The sequence below is a fragment of the Delphinapterus leucas genome, chromosome 8, assembly GCF_059928025.1.
Source record: "Delphinapterus leucas isolate spDelLeu-1000000601 "Yukka" chromosome 8, BTC_Dleu_Yukka2, whole genome shotgun sequence".
NCBI classification, from domain to species: Eukaryota; Metazoa; Chordata; class Mammalia; order Artiodactyla; family Monodontidae; genus Delphinapterus; species Delphinapterus leucas.
The window spans coordinates 43,599,639-43,625,480 of NC_143136.1; the positions used below are offsets into that span (position 1 = coordinate 43,599,639).

The following is a 25,842-nucleotide window of genomic DNA, read 5'->3' on the forward strand; positions in this document are numbered from 1 at the left end:
GCTGACCACTCACACAATTCTATCTCCAGCTTGGACCAACCTCCTAATTCTAGGCCTGTATCTGACACTTACTCAACATCACTACTTGGATATCTCACAAATACAGACATGCCAAAAAGACGTTAGCTTTCACACACTGCTAATTGCCTACCCATTATCCATTTCCTACCCTGTAGGTATGGACTAACAGAATTTCTACTTGTTAGGGTAGCAATAAGCCCAATTAAAAAATAGTTCCCTAGATTCCCTTACATCTAGTCTGGCCAGTGTCAGATGGGTGTCTGGGAAACTTCTTTTACCTGATTTAGGTGTCACTCTTTCTTCTACTTTGACCATACAAGTGAGGCCAAAAGTGAAACACCTATCTGGCAACTATAAGGTGGTAGGCATGAAGTCTAACATCCACACACTAAGGTTGGTCAGAGCAGAAAGCATACCTTACTGATAGCACTAGTCCTGTATTATCTACCCCCAGACTTGTTATATTAGAAAAATAACCCCATTTGTCTAAACCACTGTTGATCAACCTCCTGATATCTGTAGTCAAACAGATCCCTAACTGTTATAACCAAAATTAATTTCTTTCTGTACTTCCAAAGTTTGCAGGAGCAAACTGCCCTATTGTTCCTACTAAAAACATGGTAGTCAACTTGGTATCTCATTCTTTTTCACCCACCAAATACTATCAACAAGTGCTGCCAATTTCATCTCTTAAACACATATCTGTCTACTTTTTCCACCTCTAATACCCTATTCTAAGCCACTACCACATCTCATTTCGGGCCCAGAGCTTCAACTTTTGTCTCCTTCTAATCTGTTCCCACAGAGCAGTGTTTAAAGACCAAATCGTGTCACTCCTCTTCTTAAAAGTCTTCAAGTTTCCAACTGCACTTTGAATAGTCCAGAACTCTTAATATGGCATATAAAACCCTACATAAATGTTTGCCAAACTGTGTTCAGAGAAGTACCTGCAGCAGAAACACCTGGGATGCTTACTAAAAATGCAGATTTTAAAATCAATCTTCGGGGTTGGGCTTCAGGAATCTCCATTTTAAAATTAGGACACTAACAATTCAGATGCACATTAAAATATGAGAAGGCCTACCCTTACATGATGTGATCTTATCTCTAAGACTCATTCCAGGGCCAATCTCTGTTCACCTTGCCTCACATTTGCTTTCTTTCACCTTCTGAGATGTACTAAACTCCTTCCTGTCCTGGAGCCTTTAAACCCAGACTATCCTATTAATCCTACTCCACCCTTCCTCTAACTCATTCTAAATTTAACTATCACCTTTCATGGAAGACTAACCATACCTCTTCATCCAGGTAAAATGCGGTCTTCGTGTTACACCCTCTCCTAGCACTCTACTCTGTACTTTTCCTTTCATTTATTACCATCATATTTGATTAGGATTTTTTAAAGAGATAAAATATTAAAGATACAGTTAACTATTTCCCCTGCATCCACTCCCTTTCCTCCCAGAGGTAAGCTTTTTTTTTTTTTACTGAAGACTGGAGTGCATGTTCTTATACTTTTAACTGTGTTGTGTATTTGTCTCAAAGTCTGTCATGGGTATATAAAAAGTGTCATATGGTATATATCATTTCACCTCCTTTATAGCAGTTAAAATGAACTAGATAGATCTACATGTATCAGTATGAACAAATCACTTATCACCTTTTAATTATTTTAGTAATGATTTATTCCATATCTGCAACCCCCTCTAGATTGCAAACACCAGGAGCTGGATCATACTTGTCTCATTAACCACTGCATACATTAAGCACTCTGCAGTTTCTAGCACATAATAGGCAATAAATAAATAAACACTAGTTGAATGAAGAACTAATTCATGAATTAATAATGAACAAGATAATGCTAAGGTTTATATAAAATCTGACTCTGCCAAATTAAATTAGCTAAATATCTTGAATTAATTCTGTTACATGCTGTTTAAACAAAAACTAATAAATACTGAGGGATAACTGGTTCTTAATAGAAAGAAAGAAAAATAATTTTAAAGGTTATATGTATTAACTTATATAAAAGGATCTAATTTTGGACATTGGTGGGGGACCTACACATAGCAACAGAAAAGAAGAGGAGAAAACACACACAAGAGGAAAACAAAATTCTTGGTATATAGAAGAGATGAAAAATTGTTTGGTAACTAAGTAAAACAGGGACTAACAATATTGAAGAGGAAACCTAGAGACCAGAAGAGTCTTAGCCACTTTCTTACAGTTACGTAAGTGGGAAAGCAACTTCAGAGAAAAAATAGACTACTTGACCACTTTTGTACCGTACTACATTATTATAAATGCAATTCTGGAAGAAAGGAGAACAGATGGAAAATGCGTACATTTACCGCTCACCACCAGAATACAGACATTGGGAAAGGCAGAAGTTATTTTTTAAATACACTTTTAATAGCAGAATTGTTTCTTCATAGTCTAGTATACATGGCATATTTTTGTGATTTTTGCTTATATTTAACAGTCATTAAACTAAAAATCAAATGTATAGAAGGACAACTGTAACTGTCTCTAAATGAGGATAGAATATTTCATTATTTCATCTTTTCATCACTGAATCATTCTAGTTTTGTTGGTTTCCAAAAAAAATTTTACACTAAAAACAAGTGCAGGGGCTTCCCTGGTAGCGCAGTGGTTAAGAATCCGCCTGCCAATGCAGGGGATACGGGTTCGATCCCTGGCCTGGGAAGATCCCACATGCTGCAGAGCAACTAAGCCCATGTGCCACAACTACTGAGCCTGCACTCTAGATCCCACAAGCCACAACTACTGAGCCCGCATGCCACAACTACTGAAGCTCACATGCCTAGAGCCCATGCTCTGCAACAAGAGAAGTCACGACAATGAGAAGCCCGCACACCGCAAAGAGTAGCCCCTGCTTGCTGCAACTAGAGAAAGCCTGTGTGGAGCAACAAAGACCCAAGACAGCCAAAAATAAAAACAAATAAATTAATTAATTTAAAAAAAAGTGCAGATGTGAATAAAGATACATTCATTTTTGGATAATAAAGTTCCAGATCATAGAACTTTTATACATAAATAGGATTAATGAAAACCCCTAACTTTGAGTTCTGTGAAAAGTAAGGATTTATAAACGTTTTAATAAATTGAGTTTAGCTAATAGACATTTAGAGGAGACAAACAAAAGGACTGAAAAATGCATCTTCTGAATCTGGAAGCGGGGGGAACTCTACCAAACTCATTTTACAAGGTCACCATCACCCTGATACCAAAACCGGACAGATATCACAATAAAAGACAATTACATGTCAATATTCCTGATGAACATAGATGCAAAAATCCTCAACAAAATATTAGCAAAGCAAATTCAGCAATTCATTAAAAGGATCATACAGCATGATCAAGTAGGATTTATTGCAGGGATGCAAGGATGGTTCAACATCCACAAATCAGTAAATGTGTTCCACCAAATTAACAAAATAAAGGATAAAAATCATGATCATCTCAATAGATGCAGAAAAAGCATTTGACAAAATTCAACAACCATTTAGGATAAAAACTCTCAAAAAAGTGGGCATAGAGGGAATGTATCTCAACATAATAAAGGCCATATATGACAAGTCCACAGCTAACACCATACTCAACAGTGAAAAGCTGAAAGCTTTTCTTCTAAGATCAGGAACAAAATAAGGATGCCCACTCACCATTTTTATTCAACATAGTATTGGAAGTCCTAGATAAAAAGCAATCAAGACAAGAAAAAGAAATAAGAGAAATCCAAATTGGAAAGGAAAAAGTCAAACTGTCACTATTTGCAGATGACATGATATTATATATAGAAATTTAAAGGCTCCATCAAAAAACTGTTAGAATAACCGAATTCGGTGAAGTTGTAAGATACAAAATCAATATACAATAAGTCTGTTGCATTTCTATATAACAAACTATCAAAAAAGAGAAATTAAGAAAACAATCTCATTTGCAATTGCATCAAAAAGAATAAAACACCTAGGAATAACTTTAACCAAGTAGGTGAAAGACCTGTATTGAAAACTACAAGGCATTAATGAAAGAAACTGAAGACAACACAAATAAACAAAAAATGTTCTGTGTTCATGAACTGGAATACTGTTAAAATGTCCATACTGCCCAAATTAATATACAGATTCAATGCAATCCCTATAAAAATTACAATGGTATTTTTCACAGAAATAGAAAATAAATCTAAAATTTGTACAGAACCACAAAAGACCCCAAATAACCACAGCAATCTTGAGTAAGAAAAACAACACTGGAGGCATCACACTCCCTGATGTCAAATCATATTACAAAGCTACAATAATTAAAACAGATGGTATTGGTATAAAAACAGATACAGAGATCAATGGACCAGAATAGAACCCAGATATAAACCCAAACATATATGGTCAATTAATTTACAACAAAGGAACCAAATATATACAATGGAGAAAGGACAGCCTCTTCAATAAACAGTGTTGGGGAAACTGGACAGCCACATGCAAAAGAATGACCACTATCATACACTATACACAAAAATTAACTAAAAATGGATTAAAAAACTTGAACCTAAGACCTAAAATCATAAAACTCCTAGAAAAAACATAAGCAGTAAGCTCCTTGACACAGGTCTTGTCATGATATTTTTGAATCTGACACCAAAAGCAAAAACAAAAATAAACAAGCAGGACTATATCAAACTAAAAAGCTTCTACACAGCAAAGGAAACCATCAACAAAATGAAAAGGCAACCTACTTAATAGGAGAAAATATTTGCAAATCATAGGTCTGATAAGGGGCTAATATCCAAAATATGTAAAGAATTCATACAACTCAGCAACACAATAAATAGTCCAATTAAAGAATGAGATATAAATAAACATTTTTCCAAAGACATTCAGACGGCCAACAGGTACATGAAAATATGCTCTACATCATTATCGGGGAAATGTAAATCAAAACCACAGTGAAATATCACACCTGTTAGAATGGTTATTATCAAAAAGACTAGAAACAACAGGTGTTGGCGAGGATGCAGAGAAAAGGGAACCCTTGTACACCGTTGGTGGGAATGTAAATTGGTGCAGCACTATGGAAAACAGTATGGAGGTTACTCAAAAAATTAAAAACAGAACTACCATATGATCCGGCAATTCCATTTCTAGGCATTTACTGAAGAAAATGAAAACACTAACTTGAAAAGATATATGCACCCCCATTTTCACTGCAGCATTATTTATAATAGTCAACATACAGAAACAAAGTGCCCATCAATGGATGAGCGGATAAAAAGTTGTGAGACACACAGGAATATTACTGAGCCATAAAAAAGAACGAAATCTTGCCATTTAAGACAACATGGATGGACTTCAAGGGCATTGTACCACATGAAGTAAGGCACACAGAGAAAGACAAATACTGTATGATCTCTCTCATATTTGGAATCTAAAAACAAAAAATCAAGCTCATAGATACAGAGGACAGATTGGTGGCTGTAAGAGGTAGGAGTGGAGGGTGGGGAAAATGGGTGAAGAGCCACCAAACCGACTTCTAGAGCATTGAAGAGCCTACTCAGAATTAGGTAGAAACTTTGCAAATGGGCCATTATCACCAGTATCAGTTCTTAAAGAAGTTCTTTATTGTTTCCTATACTTAAAAAAATTTGTAATTTTAACATTCCAAAAAGATAAACACTATTCTGTCAGGTGGTCCAGGTGGCCATTAACTCCAAGAATCCAGCTAAAGAAGGCTTTTTCTTGGTTCCACAATTAACTATGTAATGATACAGACTGAAGTACCTAAGTTAGCCTTTTTTGGGGGTGCCTGCTTAACAAAGTATGAGATTTCAAAATTATTAAGATAGAACAGTGACATAAGTTCATTTTTTGTAGATATAACACTATTTGAAATTATCTTATGTAGTTACTTATCTAGGCTGTTATTTTCTGTATTGACTCCTGGTATTTATGGTCTATGAGATCATGTCTCATGTGATCTTGCCCAGAACATAGAGTAGTTCCTGTCTTGTAGGAGGTGCTCCAAATTGCTGCATAAAGGTAAATGAACAAATGAATAAACTTCTGCACCTATTTTGCACGTTATTTGTAAAACACTTTTTAACTTCTCTAGTAGTACTGCCTTCCTCCCTTTTCCTTGCATCTCTACAAAGAAAGTTGTCTAGGGCAAAATAAATTACAACATGGTCACTGGATTTGGCCCCAAGTCCTATAAAACCTGTTTGTTTTTGTGCATTTGGTCCAGCAGCGAGCAAATACTTAATGAAGAAAGCTAATTGTAGTTTTCTAATCAGGAGGGTGGCACATTATTACTTCATAGTCTGAACCAGTCCTTTCTCTTTTCTCCTTTCTGCTGAAGATTTACAGTCAACATGCAGCTTAATGAGATGGTTTTAAAGTGAGCTTTAAAAAAAAAAAGTTTGGGCTTCCCTGGTGGCGCAGTGGTCGAGAGTCTGCCTGCCGATGCAGGGGACATGGGTTCGTGCCCCAGTCCAGGAAGATCCCACATGCTGCGGAGCAGCTGTGCCCGTGGGCCATGGCCACTGAGCCTGCGCGTCTGGAGCCTGTGCTCCGCAACGGGAGAGGCCACAACAGTGAGAGGCCCGCGTACCACAAACAAAAACAAAAAAAATGCATGTGTTTATAGACTCTTAGGCTTATATTTAGTCATCTATTTGGTAGGAGTGGGTGAACAGATAATTGTACTTTAAATGTCAGGATTTGAAGGGTGATTTTTTTTTTTTGGTACGCGGGCCGCTCACTGTTGTGGCCTCCCGTTGCGGAGCAGAGGCTCTGGACGCGCAGGCTCAGCGGCCATGGCACACGGGCCCAGCCGCTCTGCGGCATGTGTGGGATCTTCCCGGACCGGGGCACGAACCCGTGTCCCCTGCATTGGCAGGCGGACTCTCAACCACTGCGCCACCAGGGAAGCCCTGGAGAGTGAACTTTATTAACTTACCAAATTGGAAATCTTTGAAATTTTAAGAATTATAGTGAAAAATCAGTGGTAGATTCACTGTACAAAATTTCCTTTATCAATATTAGACTTGAGCCTTAAAACTTTATGTCAAACTCACTTGGCATTACGTACATCTACAGACAAGTCAGTGTCTATTATTGTTACTTACTGAAGAAAAGCTGACAGTGATATAAAAATGTTGGCTATTATTTTTTCTCTTGGTACATATTTAAAGACTCTTTGATTACCACCCTTCATTTTATCCCTTCAACCTCCTAGGGATTGCTTAATTATCAAACACCTGGCTTTTTTTTTTTCAAGCTTTATATTCTAAAGTTTTCTAGATAAGAAATGAAAAAAAGTAACTCACTGATTTACCGTATTGAGTTGGCACAGGGTAACAAATTTGTGCCAATATAATACTAAAGAATGGCATATTTCTGAACCTTTAGCTGAGTGGAATTAAGTGAGCCAAACATACAATTGATGGAATTGAAATTTTATCTAGGAGTCCCAAGGATGTTTAGATGCCAGTGTTATTTAATATGCTTGCTGGTATATGGCACAGAAAACTCAGCCCCGTCAATCCTAGAGTTAGAGAATTGAGGCAGCCTCCCTGTTTCTACAGATTGTAACCATCACAGGGGGAGGAACCTTGCCTCTTAGAGCAGCATCTCCAGCACATAACATACTGCCTGAACACTCTGTGTGTGTGTGTGTGTGTGTGTGTGTGTGTGTGTGTAAATAGAAAAATAAAAAGAAAAGCAAAACAAAACTCAGAAATTCATGCCCACAGTGTATCACATCAGGCTACCCACTCAGATCCTATGCCCAAATGCCAGCACTCATTGATGCTATATAAGTCCAAAAAATACTAGGTAAACCAAAAGTTTCAATCTATTAAAAACTTCTGCAGAAGATCCCTAATTCTTAACTAACGCAAAATTCTAAACCTTGCAATGGCAATGAATAAGAACTTTCACAAAGCAAAAACTGTAAAACACAATATGCAAACAGCAGCAGCTCTCTATCCAAAAGCCCCACATGTACAAGGTAAATGTACTAACATGCCAGTAAGTAGATCATTACATGACAACGCCCAACATATAAGGGATACCAAATAAACAACAGTGATGGTTCTGTGACAGACATATATGGTGGATGTAAAATAAAACTGCACAACAGAGACAAAATAAAAATTAAAGCTTCTCCAGTTTTTATTACTTGGCTAAAAACACAGCAATTCGTTTTTTCTCCTTTGTTTCTCCTTTAGGTGAAAAAGAAAAAATGTCATACAATGACTGTTGTAACAGCATATTTTAGTTGAAACACTTCACAAACAGGTAATAGAAAGTTAAGCTCTACTTCCCTCCTCCCGAAAACCATTCTCTAAAGTTTCTCTTTTGGGTAAAAAGAGGAAACATTAAGGCAGAAATATTTTATTGGTATGATTAAAGAGGGTTAATAGTATTTAGTCACCACAAAAATTTTAACAAAATCACTTGTCCTGCAACTTCAAAGGATGTCAAAATGAAGTTCCATTTTGCAGAAAATGTAGCATTTATTCATTTCAATTCAAAGTAGAAACAATATTATTTAGTTCATTTCTTTAAGTTATAAAACTTGTGCATAGACCTGGACCCACAGATGCATGTATTCAAAGTTGATTGTAAAATAAATTACCAACAATAAGCTATATCATATTGAAAAAAAGTTTACACTTTAACACTTATGGATTAAAAAAAATATTTTAAATAAAAGTAGTGGCAAATGTCAACAACATTAAAAGATTTGGAAATGAACATATCAGCAATGTGAAGATTTGAAAATGAAAAGCCATTTTATGAGCAACTTTGATATAATTTTTAAAGTTACCTCATTTTCAGCCAAAAGTTAATTATGATAGGAAAGGGTGAAAAAGAAAGAATACTCAAGATTAACAGATTTTGAGTTTTTCAATTAGGATCTTTAATTTTGAGGGACTATGAGAAAGAACAAAAAACAGACCTTGGATTGAGTTCAATAAATAATTTATATCACATCGTTTAATCTCTTTTAAATGGAAACAAGACTTAAGTTTTATGTTATCCCCTCAAAGGACGAATTGTAATGATCCTTAGCGATGTTTCGTGAAAGGCATACACAAAATAATGAAAACTATTAATTCTAAGCTAAGGAAAAGTTTAACAAGAGGCTGAAGATCATCATTTTAATTTGGATCTTACAATGGAATGGCCCAAACATGAATAGTTATATTTGCATAACTGATGCTAATATTTCAGCATCATTCTAATTTTAATAGATATAAGGTGAAAGCAAGCAGAGCTTATTTGAACAAGAGCCAGTCACTTAAAGTTCAGGTTCTCACCTATACAAACTTGTGGGGAGAAAAGCTTCCTAGGCAAGTTTAAATTCTGAGAAGAAACTGGTACTTTTTTTAAAGAGTAATAATATTTAAGTTTTAACATTTAAGTCAACTAAGTCTTTTAAAAATTAATGCATTTCAAGAACAGCAATATACATTTACTTCATGAATAAAAAATAAAAATCCCAGAACTATGAAAAAGGTGGATGCTAAGGACAAGACACACAACAGAGTAATAGACAAATACAGAGCCTTATTCTGAAGCCACTCAAAGATCCAAACATCTAAAATAAAAACAATGTGCTGGGAAAAAAAGACAACCTAAAAAGAAAAAAAAAAAATTTTTTTTTTCCAGAAAACATTTGTTTAGAACTCCAATAATCTTTTGGTTACTTAAAATCTTTCTACTTATATATTTAGCCTAATCCTAAAGGAATTTAATTTAAAAAGCCAGTGGTGCAACATTTATTTTTAGAGTCACATTTCTGCTACTCTTTACTTTCTTTCAAAGGTTCTGGGGTAATGTTTTATTTTTAGAACTACTGTATAATTGTGACATTCACTTCTAACTTTACTAGTCTTTATAAACATGGCATATAACTATATACTAGAAAAATACAATTAAGTAGTTTTAATAAACACTGATGGGACAATCAGTTTGCCAAATAACTTACAGTCATATTAACCAGTACTGCTAGTTATGCTTCTCAATAAAAATAAACAACCAACAAATAACTGTCCCAAAAAACATAAACCAACCCCATCAAAAAAGAGAAAATAAAAGTAAATACATTAATTGAGAAAGCAAGGTGCTACCTGGAAAAGAGGGCTGGGAGGAATGGGAGTTTGCACCAGATAACCTTTAAGATTACTTTCCAGCTCAACCATGTGATTCTAATAAATTACAAGATTACGGTAAATGAAAGAACATCAAATATCTAGAAAGCATAAACTATGTTTTAAAAATAAAAAAAATTCTTCAACTGTTTACAGGATATGAATTAAAATTATAACTAAGGGTTCCAAGTGGAATTGCTAGGCCAAAGAGATTTTCATTATGTAAACAAAAATCACCAGAAATATAATATGAAACAGACATTTAAAACTGTCTCAGGTAAGAATTTGTCCTTTTAAAAGCTAAGCCCTCCAAATAGATAATTTTAATCATCTGATACATTAGGACTGAAAACATTTCAGCAAGGTAAATACTTGATAAAATAAAAATCATTATTTTTTATAATACTATATCCAGAAAAATCAGGTCCTCAGATATAAAATTTGGCCTAAAAATAAGTATACCAAATTGTTCTCTACCACTGAGATTTTAACTAAAATATTTTCGAATTAGTTGAAATTTAGAGTTAGAAGTCTAATAATAATAACAACAGTGTTATGAGATCAACTGCCAGAATTTGTCATTTTATTACTCTTTTCTATGAGCCTCCATACTGGACTGCTTACAGAGTTCATCAAAGCACTTGGAATCAAGGATCATCACTTCTTTATTTAACCAAAACATAACAGTTCCCAATAAGAAGTGTTTTGTAATTTATGCCAAAAATACCACGGACGCCACCAGAAAAGCAATGTGCTAAGTGCTAATTAGTAGCCTATTCATTTTAATTAAAGGTCAATGGATCAGGAAGCCATTATAAAAGTTTTGATCAGTGCTGGTTTTACACATCTTAAAAATCTCTATAGCTACAACTTATTAAAATTACTAACAGATCTACAATCTACAAAACAGATAAGGTTAATTAAGTCAACCTTAAAATAAATTTCCTTCCTTTCGTATGCTCACAATATAAATTTAGAAAGGAATGTTTTAAAACCACAGTAATAAAATCAGTTCATTAAATAAAGATTTATCAGTCTATTTAACAATTTTTAAAAAAAGTACCTTTAAGTAGTTAAGGACTCTAAAAAAGTCAAGTTTTGCCAGCTCTCTTTTATATTGGATAGATTTTTGCCCTAGATGACCTTATAGTAGTTTTAAAAGCAAAAAGTCCAGACTAAGACAGTGTAATTTCTAAATTTCTTCAATGTGCATTGTATGGTATTCACATTAATAAACTACTACTGGGTCAGAAAGAGGGAGAAGAGGAAAAAAAGAATCTCTCCTAGTCCAGTTAAATTCCTTCCATTTCTAAACAGTGTAGAAAACAAATGTTTTAACTGTGTTACAATCTGAAATAAACGTGGATGAATGATATACTTGAATGTATGTTCATGTATAATTTTGGCCTTGAATTTCATGACAGTGAATGGACTAAAGTAACCTGAATAAATGTGTGTAAAAATTTGAGGGATGAGCCATGATGAATCATAACAAGCCCCATTTCCAACATCTGGTTTTAATTAAATATTGTATTTAATATAAAATGGTAAAGAAGGAACTGAACAGAAAGCATGTTACTTAAAAAAAAAAATGCATTCTAGCATTTTCAAGACCATCATGGAGAAAAACAAATTTTTACAAATGAATAGCGGAGACTCTTAAAACCAAAAATTGTGCACAATTTTTAGAATAAAACTATTCCATAAAGTAAACTGTTCAAACTAAGAAGTACATTATTTTAAGTTGAATACAATCCTTCAATATAATAATTCTGGACACTACTTTAAAGTCAGCTTCCACATGAAATCTGATGTTCTTGCTTTCCCTTTTGTGGAGTTCTCCAATATCATTATTCTACTCTGACAGTGCTAGTAGTGAATGGGAGCAAAACAGAAACCACAAATCTTTAAAGGTAAATTGAACAAGTAAAATATGTTATATTTTATAAATTCCGGGGCAGCAAAAATGTTCGAAGTTCTCTTACGACAAAACCTGGAATAGATCGATGAACCATTTACACGTGACATACTATGTAAAAATAATTGCTGCTGATTTTTAGGCTATGGATAATGGACATAGATAAATATAAAGATAGACATCTATTAGATATACACATAAACACATACATTGTATATAAATTATCAAGATACCGACTGACAATATCAGTCTATATCAGTGGTTCTTTCCACATACGTACATGCCTATGAAACTACACTGTCAGATCAAGCTCTGAGTTACCTCTCTGTTTCAAATGGATTAAAAACATCAACAACAAAAACAACGCCAAATGTATCTTTAATAGCAAGTGATCACAAACTTACATATTGAATATACCATGCCAATGGAACTGCCTATTTACTAATCCCAAAAGAACTTTATGAAAAAAGCCCACAGATAAATACAAATTCCTGTAAACAACAGTATTTCCCCTTCAAAGAGTTTTTAAAACTTCTATATTTGGGATGTCTTCTCTGGATATGAATGGAAGATTTCATCAAACAAAAATTTAAAGTATTGTATTTGATCTACAATGCATGTAACCTCATTATAATTTGGATCATGCTGTGTAAATATACTAAGTTCCTTCTGAAAGTTAAATTCCTTAAAAAGTAGTTAGGGTGAATTTTAATATTACAGTTATTCTACTCAATATACATTCTACTGAGACTGACAGTTCTATTCTAAAGCAATAATACTCTTCATTTGATTTTAGCAACATGTTATCCCTACTCTGGACAATAGGTAAAACAACAATTACATAGTGAATCATTGATATTCTTCCTCAGAAAGCAGAAAGAACCTGCAAATGGGGTAGTGGTTTTTTTTTTTTTAAGTTGTCAAATGGAAAAAAAAAAAAAAATTTGGGAGAAAAGTCTTTATTCAAATACTTCTAGTACAACCAATAGAAAAACGTCCTCCCTGCAAAAAAAAAAAACCCACCAACGCTATACTGCCTTAAAAAAAAAAAATCAAATGAAGCCCTTGAGTATTTCTACACTTTCTCTTCACAGCAGCCTCAGAATTAGCTAAAAATATAAAGCATTTTAATATCTTCATAAAGGATGACTTTTTAAGTTAAAATTCCAACTACTGTACTTAAAATGCTGAAGTTGCTTTCATAAAAAAAACAATAAAATCAGCTTAAAATAAATTTATTGTACAATACAAAAAGTAGGTATACTGGAAAATAAAAGGTACATTAATATACAAAGCAAATAAAAGAAAGCTAAATAACACAAATGGTTTAATCCAAACACTAAGATAAAATGCACAACATTTATGCTAAAAATAAAGTATTTCAGAAAGGATATGCATTTCAAATGAAATGTTGATGGAAAAAAAAGAAAAACAAATATGCTAACTTCAAAATGCTTGAATATCAAGAATCAGTAATGGCAAAAAACATTAAATCCAAAAATACTGGGTACTTTACAAGAATTTTATTTGAGAAGGTATTTAAAATACTGAAAGAATCAAAATAATGTCTTTCAATCCGGCAAATGTTTTCCTTTTTTTTTTTTTTTTTAAAATAAAGTTTGGGGGCCTATTCACAATATCTTCCCTCTTCTTCCATTTATACCTTCCTACAAAAATTTCTGGATGCTCATCCTTAACAAGATTCTATAAACAAAGTAGCTTAGGTAACCCTACTCCATTGGTAAGTGTGTATTTAAGCCTTACAAACATAGTAAGTGGCACAAATTAACATAATTTTGAAATCTATACAAATATGGACACAATATGAAACATTAAGTTTCCATTTTATAAAGTAAAACCTACCTCCAAATGAAACAGTAAAATATAACAATTAGAGCACAGGGGGGAAAAAAATAAAGCCTGTTTCGCAAACTATAAATTTAGACATTCAGTTCCCCAAAGCACAATAGCTCTGTGAAACTAATTCGAATGACACTGTTCAAAGGTGTAGCAGAGGTAAGGCCTTCAGCCACACCATTCTCACATAAATGGCCAAACCAGAAGCATCCAGTTAGGATATGCATCTGTACATCAGAGGAACATTGAATTAGCCATAAAATCCTTGGTAATATCCTCTAAAACCTAACGTATAATTATTTAAATATATGTTTAATACTTCAGTTAGGCCAAAAGACTTTTGACCAAGTTTGGAAAGGAACTTCTTTTCCTAATATCATAGTTCCCAAACTCATATAATCAAGACTTTCTATATCTGTATTTGCACTAGCATCTAAATCATCCAGGAAAAAACTTTTTGGTACACTACAATTACTTTTATAGACTTTACCCTACCACGTGTATGCCATGATACTAAGAAACTACCAAGTTCTCCTTCTGACCTCACCCCTGCCCTCCAAAATCTTGAAGCTGTGGGAGAACTGTGGGGAGAACCAGAGAAGTATACAGAGGAAGGAAGAAGTGTGAATAGGTCCTACACAATTTTACAATCACTTTGCCAAGACTGACTTTAAACATTGTGAATTATTTGAAATTAGGTTGTGTAGAACCTATAGTCCTTTTCTTAAAAACAAGTTTTGATTCTCGATATTGCATTTATATAACCAAACAAAAGGATTCAGATCTAACAGGCATTTTAGTAGCATACTAACTACCTTCAGACTGAATTCATTTCCTAAATACTCTACAAGAATTCAAATAAAACAAGCTTTATGAGATGTTATTATAATTTATCATAGAAGATTCATTAGCATTTGTGAAATTATTAAAAGCTAAAAACCAAGATTCACTATTCATATTTAAATATAACATGGAAAAAGTTACGTGGATATCACGAAAATAAAATTGTTCAGGTAAACATTTCACTTGAAGACACTCCCTGTTGCTCCTTCTGAGTAACCATTATAGCTTTTTAACAATGAAACATGTCATATTACATCTGAAATTCTTTGGCTGGAATGCTTTAATAACATAAGACACTCCTGTACATGACAATTCTGACAGAACAAAGGAGTTGCAAAGTGAAAACGCAAAGACATTTTAAAGTGTTTGATAAAATTTTAAATAAATTTTTAAAACTTTAAAGCCGAAAAAAAAAAGTTAAAGCCAATCTATTACTAAAAACAGCATAATATCTTAAGCTAATTTTATAATCTACTGCTATATTAAATAATTTGGAATTTATTATTAAGTCTTTTTATTTTTGCATTTAGCTCTATTGCTACTAGAGACATCATGTCAGTTTTAAAACTGGAAAAAACAAAATGGATGAAATTTATGAGTTCAGTGTGTGGGTTTCAGAACCAAGAAATTACAAATTTGTTACTATGTTAAAATGGGATTATCTTACTGCATATATAGTTAAAATTTTAATTACACCAAGAAAAATTTTTAAGAAATTTCTCCTTTCATTTTTTTAAAATAAAGCAAATTTGCTTTATTTACTTATAAATACTTTTTAAAAGACTGACAAATCCACTTTTTAATCTATTAACTTTACACAAAAATTAAAAGAAAAAAAGCTTTATGGCTCCAGCACCCAAGGTTGAGAACACAAAAAATTCAAATAAATATAGTATGCCAGAAAACTAAAGATGCTTGAAAGGTTAAATGAAGAACATTCTGAAACTAGAACCCATTTCTTTAGCTTTTCTCTCCCAGACTTTCCATTCTATATACTACAGTTGTAGAGATGTCCTCATTTGACTCAGGTGACACTTTTTTCCATACTGTCTCTTTTAAAGCAAGTTCTTGTTGGAGACTTTCATAGTCCAATGGTCCAAAGGAATGCTAGTTGTTCAAGCAACATACATAATTTATTAGTGCACTTGAGTGAAGAAAGGTCCAAGCTATAAAACGGTATTTTTCAATGAATGTTATTAAAATCTGTTAACATTTTCACCCACCACCATCTGATGTTTTGCTCCATGTTACTCATGTTGATGCCCATGGAAGTTTCTATTCTGTCGGCTTTGCATAATTCTCATATATTATTAGAAGTTACTTTGATTGGAACTAACGATAGGAAAATTTACTTAGTAAGTGTTAAAATTTTTTTCTACTTATAAGTGCTTCATACATATTAGCTTCAAGTCTAGTTAGATAATTTTACTCTAAACATTTTCCATTTGGGATGCAAAGAAATTTAAATTCAAAACAAGTCCTTTAGTGCAGTGAACAACAACAAAGACAAAAAAAAATCTTGTTCCTGGAATGTGAGCTCTGACTCCTTTAAAAAGGAGTATATATGTGCAAAAATATGAAGCCAAACACACTGATAACAAATGTTACCTTCAACTAACAGTGTCAGGAATATTGCCTTAAATATTGCATCTCTACAGAAAAATACTTCATCTATGGTGACCTATATAAAACTTACTATGAAGCTTTGTCAGGTCTCTCACTAATACTATAATCCTTTCCCATTTACATATCCATCCACATCAAAATAAACTTCAATTTAAGACTATAACTGACAAATATTAAGAGTAAAAACAGGCTTTCTCTTTATAGCATGTAGCACTTTCCAATTTGTCTTCTTTTAACAGAACCAATTTTTTAAAATATTGCTTAAAATAGCAGAAAAATGGGGGGAGGGAGAAACCCCTGCTCCTAGGCTAACCAGTTCCAATTTAAATAAAACAGTTATATTTAATATCTATGTACTATTGGTCCAGGATGATAATGTCAACAATTTTTTTACACTCATTTGTTATTAGTAAAGATATGAGGCCACTAACAAACTAAGTTTTACTTAAACTGGTGAACCTCATTTTCTCTCTCTTAAAAAAAATTACATAATAATCTAAATAAGAATTTTGCTTACCCTTTGATCACCACCTTCTCTTCGAGGATCAAGTTTTTTTGCAAAGTGTCTCAAATTATCATAGTTATGGAAATTACACAGAGAAACAAGATCCTATAATTAAACAAAACAGGTATAAGAAACTGGCTAGTCATTGGCTATTGTTTTTTCACATTTTAATAAATTACACTAATACTGTCCAACTTAACTACTATCTCATGGAAAGGACCACTGCATGTTAATAAAGCAGCATGATGTGTCAAGAAGAGAACTGAAATTAGAATAAGAAGACGTGGGTTACAGATTTTGAAAACACTGCTTACTAGCCTGACCCTAGGGCTCCGCCACTCAAATTGTTTAACTGCCGTTTCCTGTAAAATGGGCATTATAATAATAGGCCACATGAAATAATTTTTCTATCAAATAACTATAAAGCTGCACAAAAATATAAAGAAATATTCTGGTTATAATCTATTTTAATCTATAAGGAATCCAATGTCACTCTCTAGTTTTTGTAAAATATGTAAAACTGAAAAATAAATTGGAATTTTAATTGAGAAAGGCTGCAGAAAAAATTATACTTAGTGCAGACTATAGGAAGTAGTACATGTAAATAAAACCAGAAGATAAAATATTAGCAAGACTTGGGTAACAACAAAAAATACTGAACTAGGGGCTTCCCTGGTGGCGCAGTGGTTAAGAATCCGCCTGTCAATGCAGGAGGCACGGGTTCAAGCCCTGGTCCCGGAAGATCCCACATGCTGCAGAACAACTAAGCCCGTGTGCCACAACTACTGAGCGTGCGCTCTAGGGCCCACGAGCCACAACTACTGAAGGCCGTGAGCTACAACTACTTAAGTCCATGTGCCTAGAGCCCATGCTCCACAATAAGAGAAGCCACTGCAATGAGACGCCTGCACACTACAACGAAGAGTAGCCCCTGCTCATCGCAACCAGAGAAAAGCCTGCGTGCAGCAACGAAGACCCAAAAGCAGCCAAAAATAAAAAATGAATAAAAATTAAAAAAAAAAACTGAACTAGTTAAGAGTAGTAATAATTTTAAATTGCAGTACTTACGTCCTCAAAAAAAAAAAGACTTTTAAAGGTAGTTTATGGATAAAGATATTCAACCATGCCGATTAAAGATGACAGTGTAAACTATAATAATCTTTCATTTATGTTGGAATTTAAATGACTTCTCCAAGTTTAGCATCTTTTGCTGAGCTTTTGGAAACTGAAAACTAATTATAACCATGAAAATTAAAATATGAGCATCAAACAAATGTAATTTGTAATTAGTGACGATGATTATATGGGAGCTGTGTGGTGGAGGCAATTTAAAGCTCCTTTATGAACATGTCCATGGCTACTGAGTAACTGACAGACTGGCAGTGAGAGTGCCAACAATCAATAAACTCTGGAAAAGAGTAAAAAAGTAGAATCATCAGATGGCTCAACTTATATGATCATTATTTTCATTAAGGAAATATGCTTACGTGACAGAAGTGAATTCCCTTAACACTGTTGCCCATCTTGTCCAGGGGAGGAGACCAGCACATCATGCCCATGACATTGGGGACAACTAAAAGAATGCCCCCAGCAACTCCAGATTTTGCAGGAAGACCAACCTGAAAATAATTTGAAAAAAATGGACATTCATGTTAACATTTTAAAATAAGAAAAGTTATGTCCAACAATAAGGGAACTGGTTAAAATATTATGGTATATATATCCATATAGAATTCCAACATTAAAAATGTAGATATGTATTTATCAACATGTTTATAATATAGTAAATGAAAAGAGTTATAAAGCAGTTGGGATATATTTAAATATAGGAAAATATTTGAAAGATATACTCTAAGGGATTAAAGTAGATTACATCTAAATTGTGGGGCTATGCACATTTTTATTTTATTCTTTTTGACTATATTTTCATATTGTTTTATAATAAACATGTATTGCTTTTAAGTATGAAGTGATTTTCAAAAAATATTTTATGACTAAAACAATGAGAAATTATCTCTTCTTAGAAGATTCTCTATTGTATACTGGCAGAGAAATTCTAAAGAATAGAGATAATATGGTACTAATTCAAATTAATCCTCTTCAAAACATTTAAGCTTACATTATATAAAATTTGACAATTATGATAAAAGACAAAATTAATGTCATCAGGGAAGTGTTCATTAATGGCTAACTAACCATTCAGACCTTTTACTAGAAGTAATCTTGCACAAAAGTAACAAAACAAGATAATCACCTGAATGGGACCTACCAATTTACAGGGAATACCACGGACAAAGGAAGGTATATAATAAGCAAACCAAACTCTAAGAAACTTTACAGGAAAAAATGACCTAGTTTTTTCAACCAAAATAACAAGAAAAAAGAGGTTAAGGGGGAGGCTAAAGATTTAAAAAATAACAACCACAATGTATGGCCCTTATTTGTAATCCAAGTGAAACAAATTGTAAAATAATAATTAAGATAATCCAGATAATCTGAATATTGACTAAATATTTTTTAAAATGTATTTTATTGAAGTACAGTTGATTTACAACGTTATTTTCTGCTGTACAGCAAAGTGATTCAATTATACATATATTCTTTTTCATATTCTTTTCCATTATTGACTAAATATTTTGATGATATTAAAGATTAAAATTCTTTTCAGATTTTTATACATAACAATGGTGCTGTGTATTTTTTAGAGTCCTTATCATTTAGAATTACATATTGAACTATGAAAAGGGTGGGGGAAGTAGGTGTAATATAGATGAAACAAGATTGGTCATGTATTGATAATTACTGAAGTTGAGCAACAGGTAACTATGTATTTACTTTTATTGAAGTATAGTTAATTTACAATGTTGTGTTAATTTCAGGTATACAGCAAAGTGATTCAGTTATACATACATATATATATATATATATATATATATTTTTTTTAGATTCTTTTCCCTTATATGTTATTACAAAATATTGAGCAGAGTTCCCTGTGGTATACAGTAGGTCCTGCTGGCTTTCTCTTTTATATATAGTAGTGTGTATATGTTAATCCCAAACTCTTAATTTATGCCTCACCCCCTTCCCCTTTGGTAACCATAAGTTTGTTTTCTATGTCTGTGGATCTATTTCTGTTCTGTATATAATTTCATTTGTATCATTTTTCTTTTAGATTCCACACATAAGTGATATCATATGATATTGGTCTTTCTCTAACTTTAAATGCATCTATTTTTCTATTTTTAAAATTTTCAAGATAAATTTTTAGGGCATTATGACTAGACTAGACATAGAATGAAACAAGAAAAGTCTATAACATTTCACAAGTGGCAAATGCACAACAGAGCTTAAAGGAGTGTATTTTTGTTAAGTTTTAACTTTAATATACTTTAAGTCCTTTAAAACACCTATGGCTGTAACCAAAGATGTTAAACATCACAGTTATGCACTCCTTCTGAACTTAAAGAATTCCTGAGGTATGTAATCACCATAATATTAAACATTAGCAAGTAAAAGTAAAGTCTGTACTAAGCCTGTACAGTGAAATGCCTTAAAAATAAAAGTGATAAGGTTCTATAAATTAAACTTCAAGTTCTTAAGAACATGTTGTACACTGCTTAACTCTATTTCTTACCAATTCTGTAACAAATTAACCTTGAAAACAAGCCTCTCTAAAATTAATGTACAGCTCTAGAAGCAAAGTTCAAACTGTATTTTTAAAGGAACTAGTCCAGACTAGTTTCCTGCCAGAGAAATTAAGATTAAACAATTACTTACATGGAAAGCAAACTGCCCCGAGAAATCATACATGCCACAGGAATGCATCAAACTGAGTGTATTTCGAACTGCTTCAGGACTCAGTACTCTTTCCCCAGTAATTGGGCAGAAGCCACCATTAGCCAGTGTTGCCGCCATCACACTAGCTGATTCACATGTTACTTCAATGGAGCATAGCTAAAAGGAAGGAAAAACTAAATTCTGAAAATTTAGGCTCACATTATTTTTAGTAGTACAGTTGACCTCTAAGATATTCTGTGTCATCTGGTATTTCATACAGATCTGAAATATTTCTTCCAAAGGGATAACCTGATGACACAGAAAGATTTAAATGTGAACAATGTTCTAGCCCCTTTAAGGTTTATCCTAATTTGTCCAGTTATTCAGTCTTTTAATGGCAGACCTAAGATAGGAAGAGCCAGCTCCTAAGCACTAAGATTTGTAATTGCCTCATGTGATATTCATATTTGCTTAAATAGTAATGCTTTCTGTAGGATACACAAACATAATTATTTTTAACTCAACAGGGAAAAAAGAGCCGAGATTTTTAAAATAAAGCAACATTCATCAGTATTATGATAGTTAGCATCTACATGAGAAACTGCTACTTCAAGAAAAAACTTTACTGACATCTTGCCTGTACCAAAACTCAGCATCCCCATATGGCAACATGCAAAGGACTAAAGGAAAAAATCTAAGACAGTTCTACCCTACATGCTCTGTGTGCCTAAAACCAAAATGTTACATTTTAAACCATTTATTAACATTCAAATAGTTATTTGATACTGACTATGGGTGCTAGATATACTATAATGAATGAAAAAAGCGAAGTCCAGGTACACTGTAGGGTGAAATTTTTGCATTTCAATATAATCAAAATAATGGAAATAGTTTACCACACCAAACCCAAATTTACCCATAATACTAAAACAATAAATAAATGCTCTATTTTACTTTTCACTAACAGTAACCAAAACTGAGAGGAAAGTAGAAGAGAAGGAGAAGGTAGGAAGTAGGAAGAAAAAGATATGACAGTTCTCAACTTATAATTTTCCTTTCTCATACCAAGATCTTTAAGAGGCACAAAGGGGTTTGGAAATAGCAGTAAGGAAACTAACTAACCTCAGTGAATTTGAAAACTGATTAGAAGCCACTTTTTGACTGACTTCCACTTTTGCCTATTTATGTTAAAACCCCTTCCCTATTTCTTCAAAAATACAGAATCTACTTATTATACGGACCCACATAGCAAAGACATAGTACAGGTGATTTAATTATGAAAGGCTTCCTAAAAGAAGACTTAAACTCCAATGACCAATTCCTACTTTATAATTAGTATTAATGGAAATTTTGTTTGTCATAAGGTGATACACTTTCAATTTGACAAATCGCAATTTAAGAGTACTCTCCTGGTAGCCTGACAGATGTTCAGTTAGATGCAGCCTTTCTCCAAAAGAGCAAGTAAGTTTTCTATGGCTGTCTCTTGATTTTTGCCCTGAAGTATAGAAATTTCACAGTAGATTAGTAGCACCTAAGCTATGACAGCCAAAGTTAAATACATGTACCAAAGGAAAAGAATCATTAACATATGGAAGAAATCCATATAAGCTAGGGAAAAAATAAGGGACACTGGATAAAAATAAGGGACACTGGATAAAATATGACACTGTATTTCATATAACATTTTATAATTTCAAAGGAATTTCACATACATCTCATGTACTTGTCCAATGTAATGCAGGAAGTTAGGTCAAGCATATGCTACAGATAATGAAACCAGGGTTCAGTAACTGAAACTAAGTCACATGGCTAAAACTAGCCAGGTTAGACTGATTTTCTATTGATAGTCTGGATTCCCAATTCATAGTTCCTCACAATGGGCAAGTGACAAACTGTGACCTGGACTTCCATCAAAATCTACCCGTTACCAGCTTTCCTTATATATTCTTTACGATTACTAAAAGGTTACCTTAAAAAGTAAAGGCAGGCAATGTAAAGTAAAACAGAAATTAACAGTAATTAATTTGTTACTATGTAGCTTCACATTACAAACTCATCAGAAGCACCAATGGCATTAAATCTGTAAGAATGAATTGAACTGAAAATATGGGGGGAAGAGAGGGATGTCCAGGAAGGCTATCTTGAGTTCTATACCACAGAAGATTATGTAAATGGACACCTCCCCCATGAATATGGAAAGCTACTCTAACTTATTGGAAAATCCATTATGTGACATTGTAGAAATGAACTAAACAAACTGAGAAAATGCCACTTTAGAATGTTGAATATGAACCTTCTGATAAAGAAACAAGTAACTCCTTCAAACAAAATTTTAAAACTAAGAAAACAGAGCTCGGTTTATAATAAAGAGAAGCCAATTGCTGGAGCTGTACATTATTTTTCATACTTCTTAAATATAATATTTTTATAGAAAAAAACATTTCCCTGTTACATTCTGAGACATCACTTTTTAGGAGATACAGACACGAGACTGCCTTTAACAAGGACATTTTTCCGAAAGTCAATGGGAAATGTTATTTTCTCTCTGCCTAAAGCCAAGATTTCAGAGACATCTATATTCTGCAAAATGTGACACACCCATTTATGTACATAATTCATACAGTTAAAATAAATTACCTGGAAATAGAAGTCTAATATACCAACCATGTCTGTACCTTCAGGAAAACACTGAAAAAATAGAAAGGCAATTAAAAATATAGGCACACGGGAAAAAAAAATGCACACAAGTAAAAGATACATGGAGATTAAATTTAAAATATACACACGTTTCATTCTAATTGAGAACAAAATAGCACACAACCTATAAAAGGGTGCAAACATGAAATAATGAAGAACAATAAATCAAAATTACACGACGTAATTATCTAGATTTCTAGATACCAGTTTAACTGGCAATGATAAACTGATTCATAATTCATGAACCAAGTTACTAGACCAGCCACTTAAAATTTAAGCCCACGTGCCTTAAAATTTAAAAATCAAGTGTAACCAGCAATAGTCAAGCGTTATGCTTTTGAAAAATGGGCCAATCCTTACACAAAATTTGCATTACTATAACTAGTCAAATATTTGAATATTACCAAATACAAATTGCTTGAATATTAACACTTTGATAGTATTAACTCAAGAGTATTTTGCAAAAACCTCTGCACCATAGTCATAGATAGTTGCTTAAAAGCTATTAAGTTTTATTATACTTCATGTATTTTAATAAAATTTTTTATTTAATAAATAAAAGAATAATAGAAACAGAATTTAAAAACCTTTTTTTCTTTTAAGTAATATCCTATTGCAAAATTTCGATCTCCACTTTCTCTTTCAGACTGAAACCTAAAAGGAAAAAAACATTTGCTCCATTTATTTACTTTCTGTAAAAGCATGATTGTTCTGTAGGTTAATTTGTATAGCAAAGTGCAGTATAAAGAACACTGACCTAAGAGTCAAGGCTGCTGGGTTCCAGTCCCAGTTCTGTCAACAGGTTAGCTATGTGGCCTTGGGCAAGTCATTTAAGTAACAATTCTTTCTGCCTTAATTTTCTCAGCTGTAAAAGGACTGAAATGAACTAGGTCCTTTCTAGTCTTCATATTTTGTGAATAAAGAAGCTAATTTTTAAATTATCAAACATTCAACTGTTAAAATTTACTATTAATTACAGACTCTTCTGACTCCCCACCAAAGTGCACTAAATAGTCAATTCCAACTGAGAGAATCTATGGAAATTTCACTGAGAGAGTGAGACATGAAATGGACCTTACAGCATTTGCTGGATTAATAAATTTCTGGGGGAAGCCGAGGAAGTGGCAAATATTATACAGCATGAACAAAGTTATAAAAGACAGGACTTCATTAAAGCATGGCAAATATTCTGATGTATCTCGGAAAACAGTTTCATGGAGAAGAGTGGAGAAATACCAAACCAACAAAGGAGACTAGGACCAAATTATCGAGACTGATAAATGCTAAAAAATGTAATGGCTACTGATTACCTTCAAAATGAAAGCTTGAAGGCTTTCAAACAAGTTACCTTATCAGATCTACATTTTAGAAGGATAACTCTGACATCAGTCTGGGAAAAGGGAAAAAGAAAGGATGAATGATATTAGAAGACTACTGTAATGAGAGCTATAGGAAGCCTTAACTTAGGTAGTGATGATAGGAATGGAAGGAGAGGTATGATCAAACATGAGAGCAGTGGACAAGTCTTCCGACCTAACAGGAAAGAGGAGAAACGGGGTAAAGTTTGGTACAAAGTCTAGATTTCTAACGTAGTCTACAGAAAGGATGGCAATATCAACTGACATTGGGATCCTTAGGGCAACAAGCAGTTTAGTAAGGAAGAGAATGAGTTTTGATTTAGACAGATTTTATCTGTGGTACATTTGAGAGCTCAACCTGTAAGAGTTCAGAAGGGGGACTTCCCTGGTGGCACAGTGGTTAAGAATCCACCTACCAATGCAGGGGACATGGGTTTGAGCCCTGGTCCAGGAAGATCCCACATGCCGCAGGGCAACTAAGCCCATGCGCCACAATTACTGAGGCTGTGCTCTAGGGCCCGTGAGCCACAACTACTGAAGCCCACGTGCCTAGAGCCCGTGCTCCACAAGAGAAGCCACCACAGTGAGAAGCCTACGCACTGGAACAAAGAGTAGCCCCTGCTCACCGCAACTAGAAAAAGCCTGCGCGCAGCAACAAAGACCCAACACAGCCAAAAATAAATAAATTTTAAAAAAAGAGTTCAGAAGGCTGCTGCTAAAAGAGGAACTGTGCGTGACACTCTTCTTATTACTGATCAGGGGTGGACAGCTCCTTCTAACTGCACATTTTAATATTTCTATGGTCGGGAAAAAAATGTTGGATATGGAAAAGTTCTTGGAAATGAACTTGTCAACTTGTCATACTTAAAAAAAAATCAATATAGTATAGATAAAGTACTAACAATTCAGCAATGATCACAGTGCCTACCACATAGTTCTGTTCATCAAACATTGTGTTCAGTACTTACTATCCAATAGATAACAGGAATACAGAAATGAATTGGAAGATACTCTATCCAGGTCTTAAGGAAGTCAGAGTCTAATGGTGATGATGAGGCAAAAAGAG

At 33.5% G+C, this 25,842-nt stretch overlaps 1 protein-coding gene across 6 annotated transcripts in view; it reads right to left on the minus strand.

The window, feature by feature from the left end:
* Positions 1 to 25,842, minus strand: part of GLS (glutaminase) — an 85,346-nt gene that overhangs the window by 21,524 nt on the left and 37,980 nt on the right. For 4 of the 6 annotated variants that reach the window (XM_022567271.2, XM_089915976.1, XM_089915978.1 and 1 more), the window contains 5 exons: positions 24,006 to 24,072; positions 23,359 to 23,409; positions 20,722 to 20,898; positions 18,432 to 18,563; positions 16,957 to 17,049 (listed from right to left, as the gene is read on the minus strand). In XM_022567271.2, the coding sequence (XP_022422979.2) occupies positions 16,957 to 17,049; positions 18,432 to 18,563; positions 20,722 to 20,898; positions 23,359 to 23,409; positions 24,006 to 24,072 (520 nt within the window). Of the gene's footprint in view, positions 1 to 8,186; positions 15,980 to 16,956; positions 17,050 to 18,431; positions 18,564 to 20,721; positions 20,899 to 23,358; positions 23,410 to 24,005; positions 24,073 to 25,842 lie in introns of those variants that run through there. The other 2 variants (XM_022567272.2, XM_022567273.2) reach the window with 2 other exon arrangements.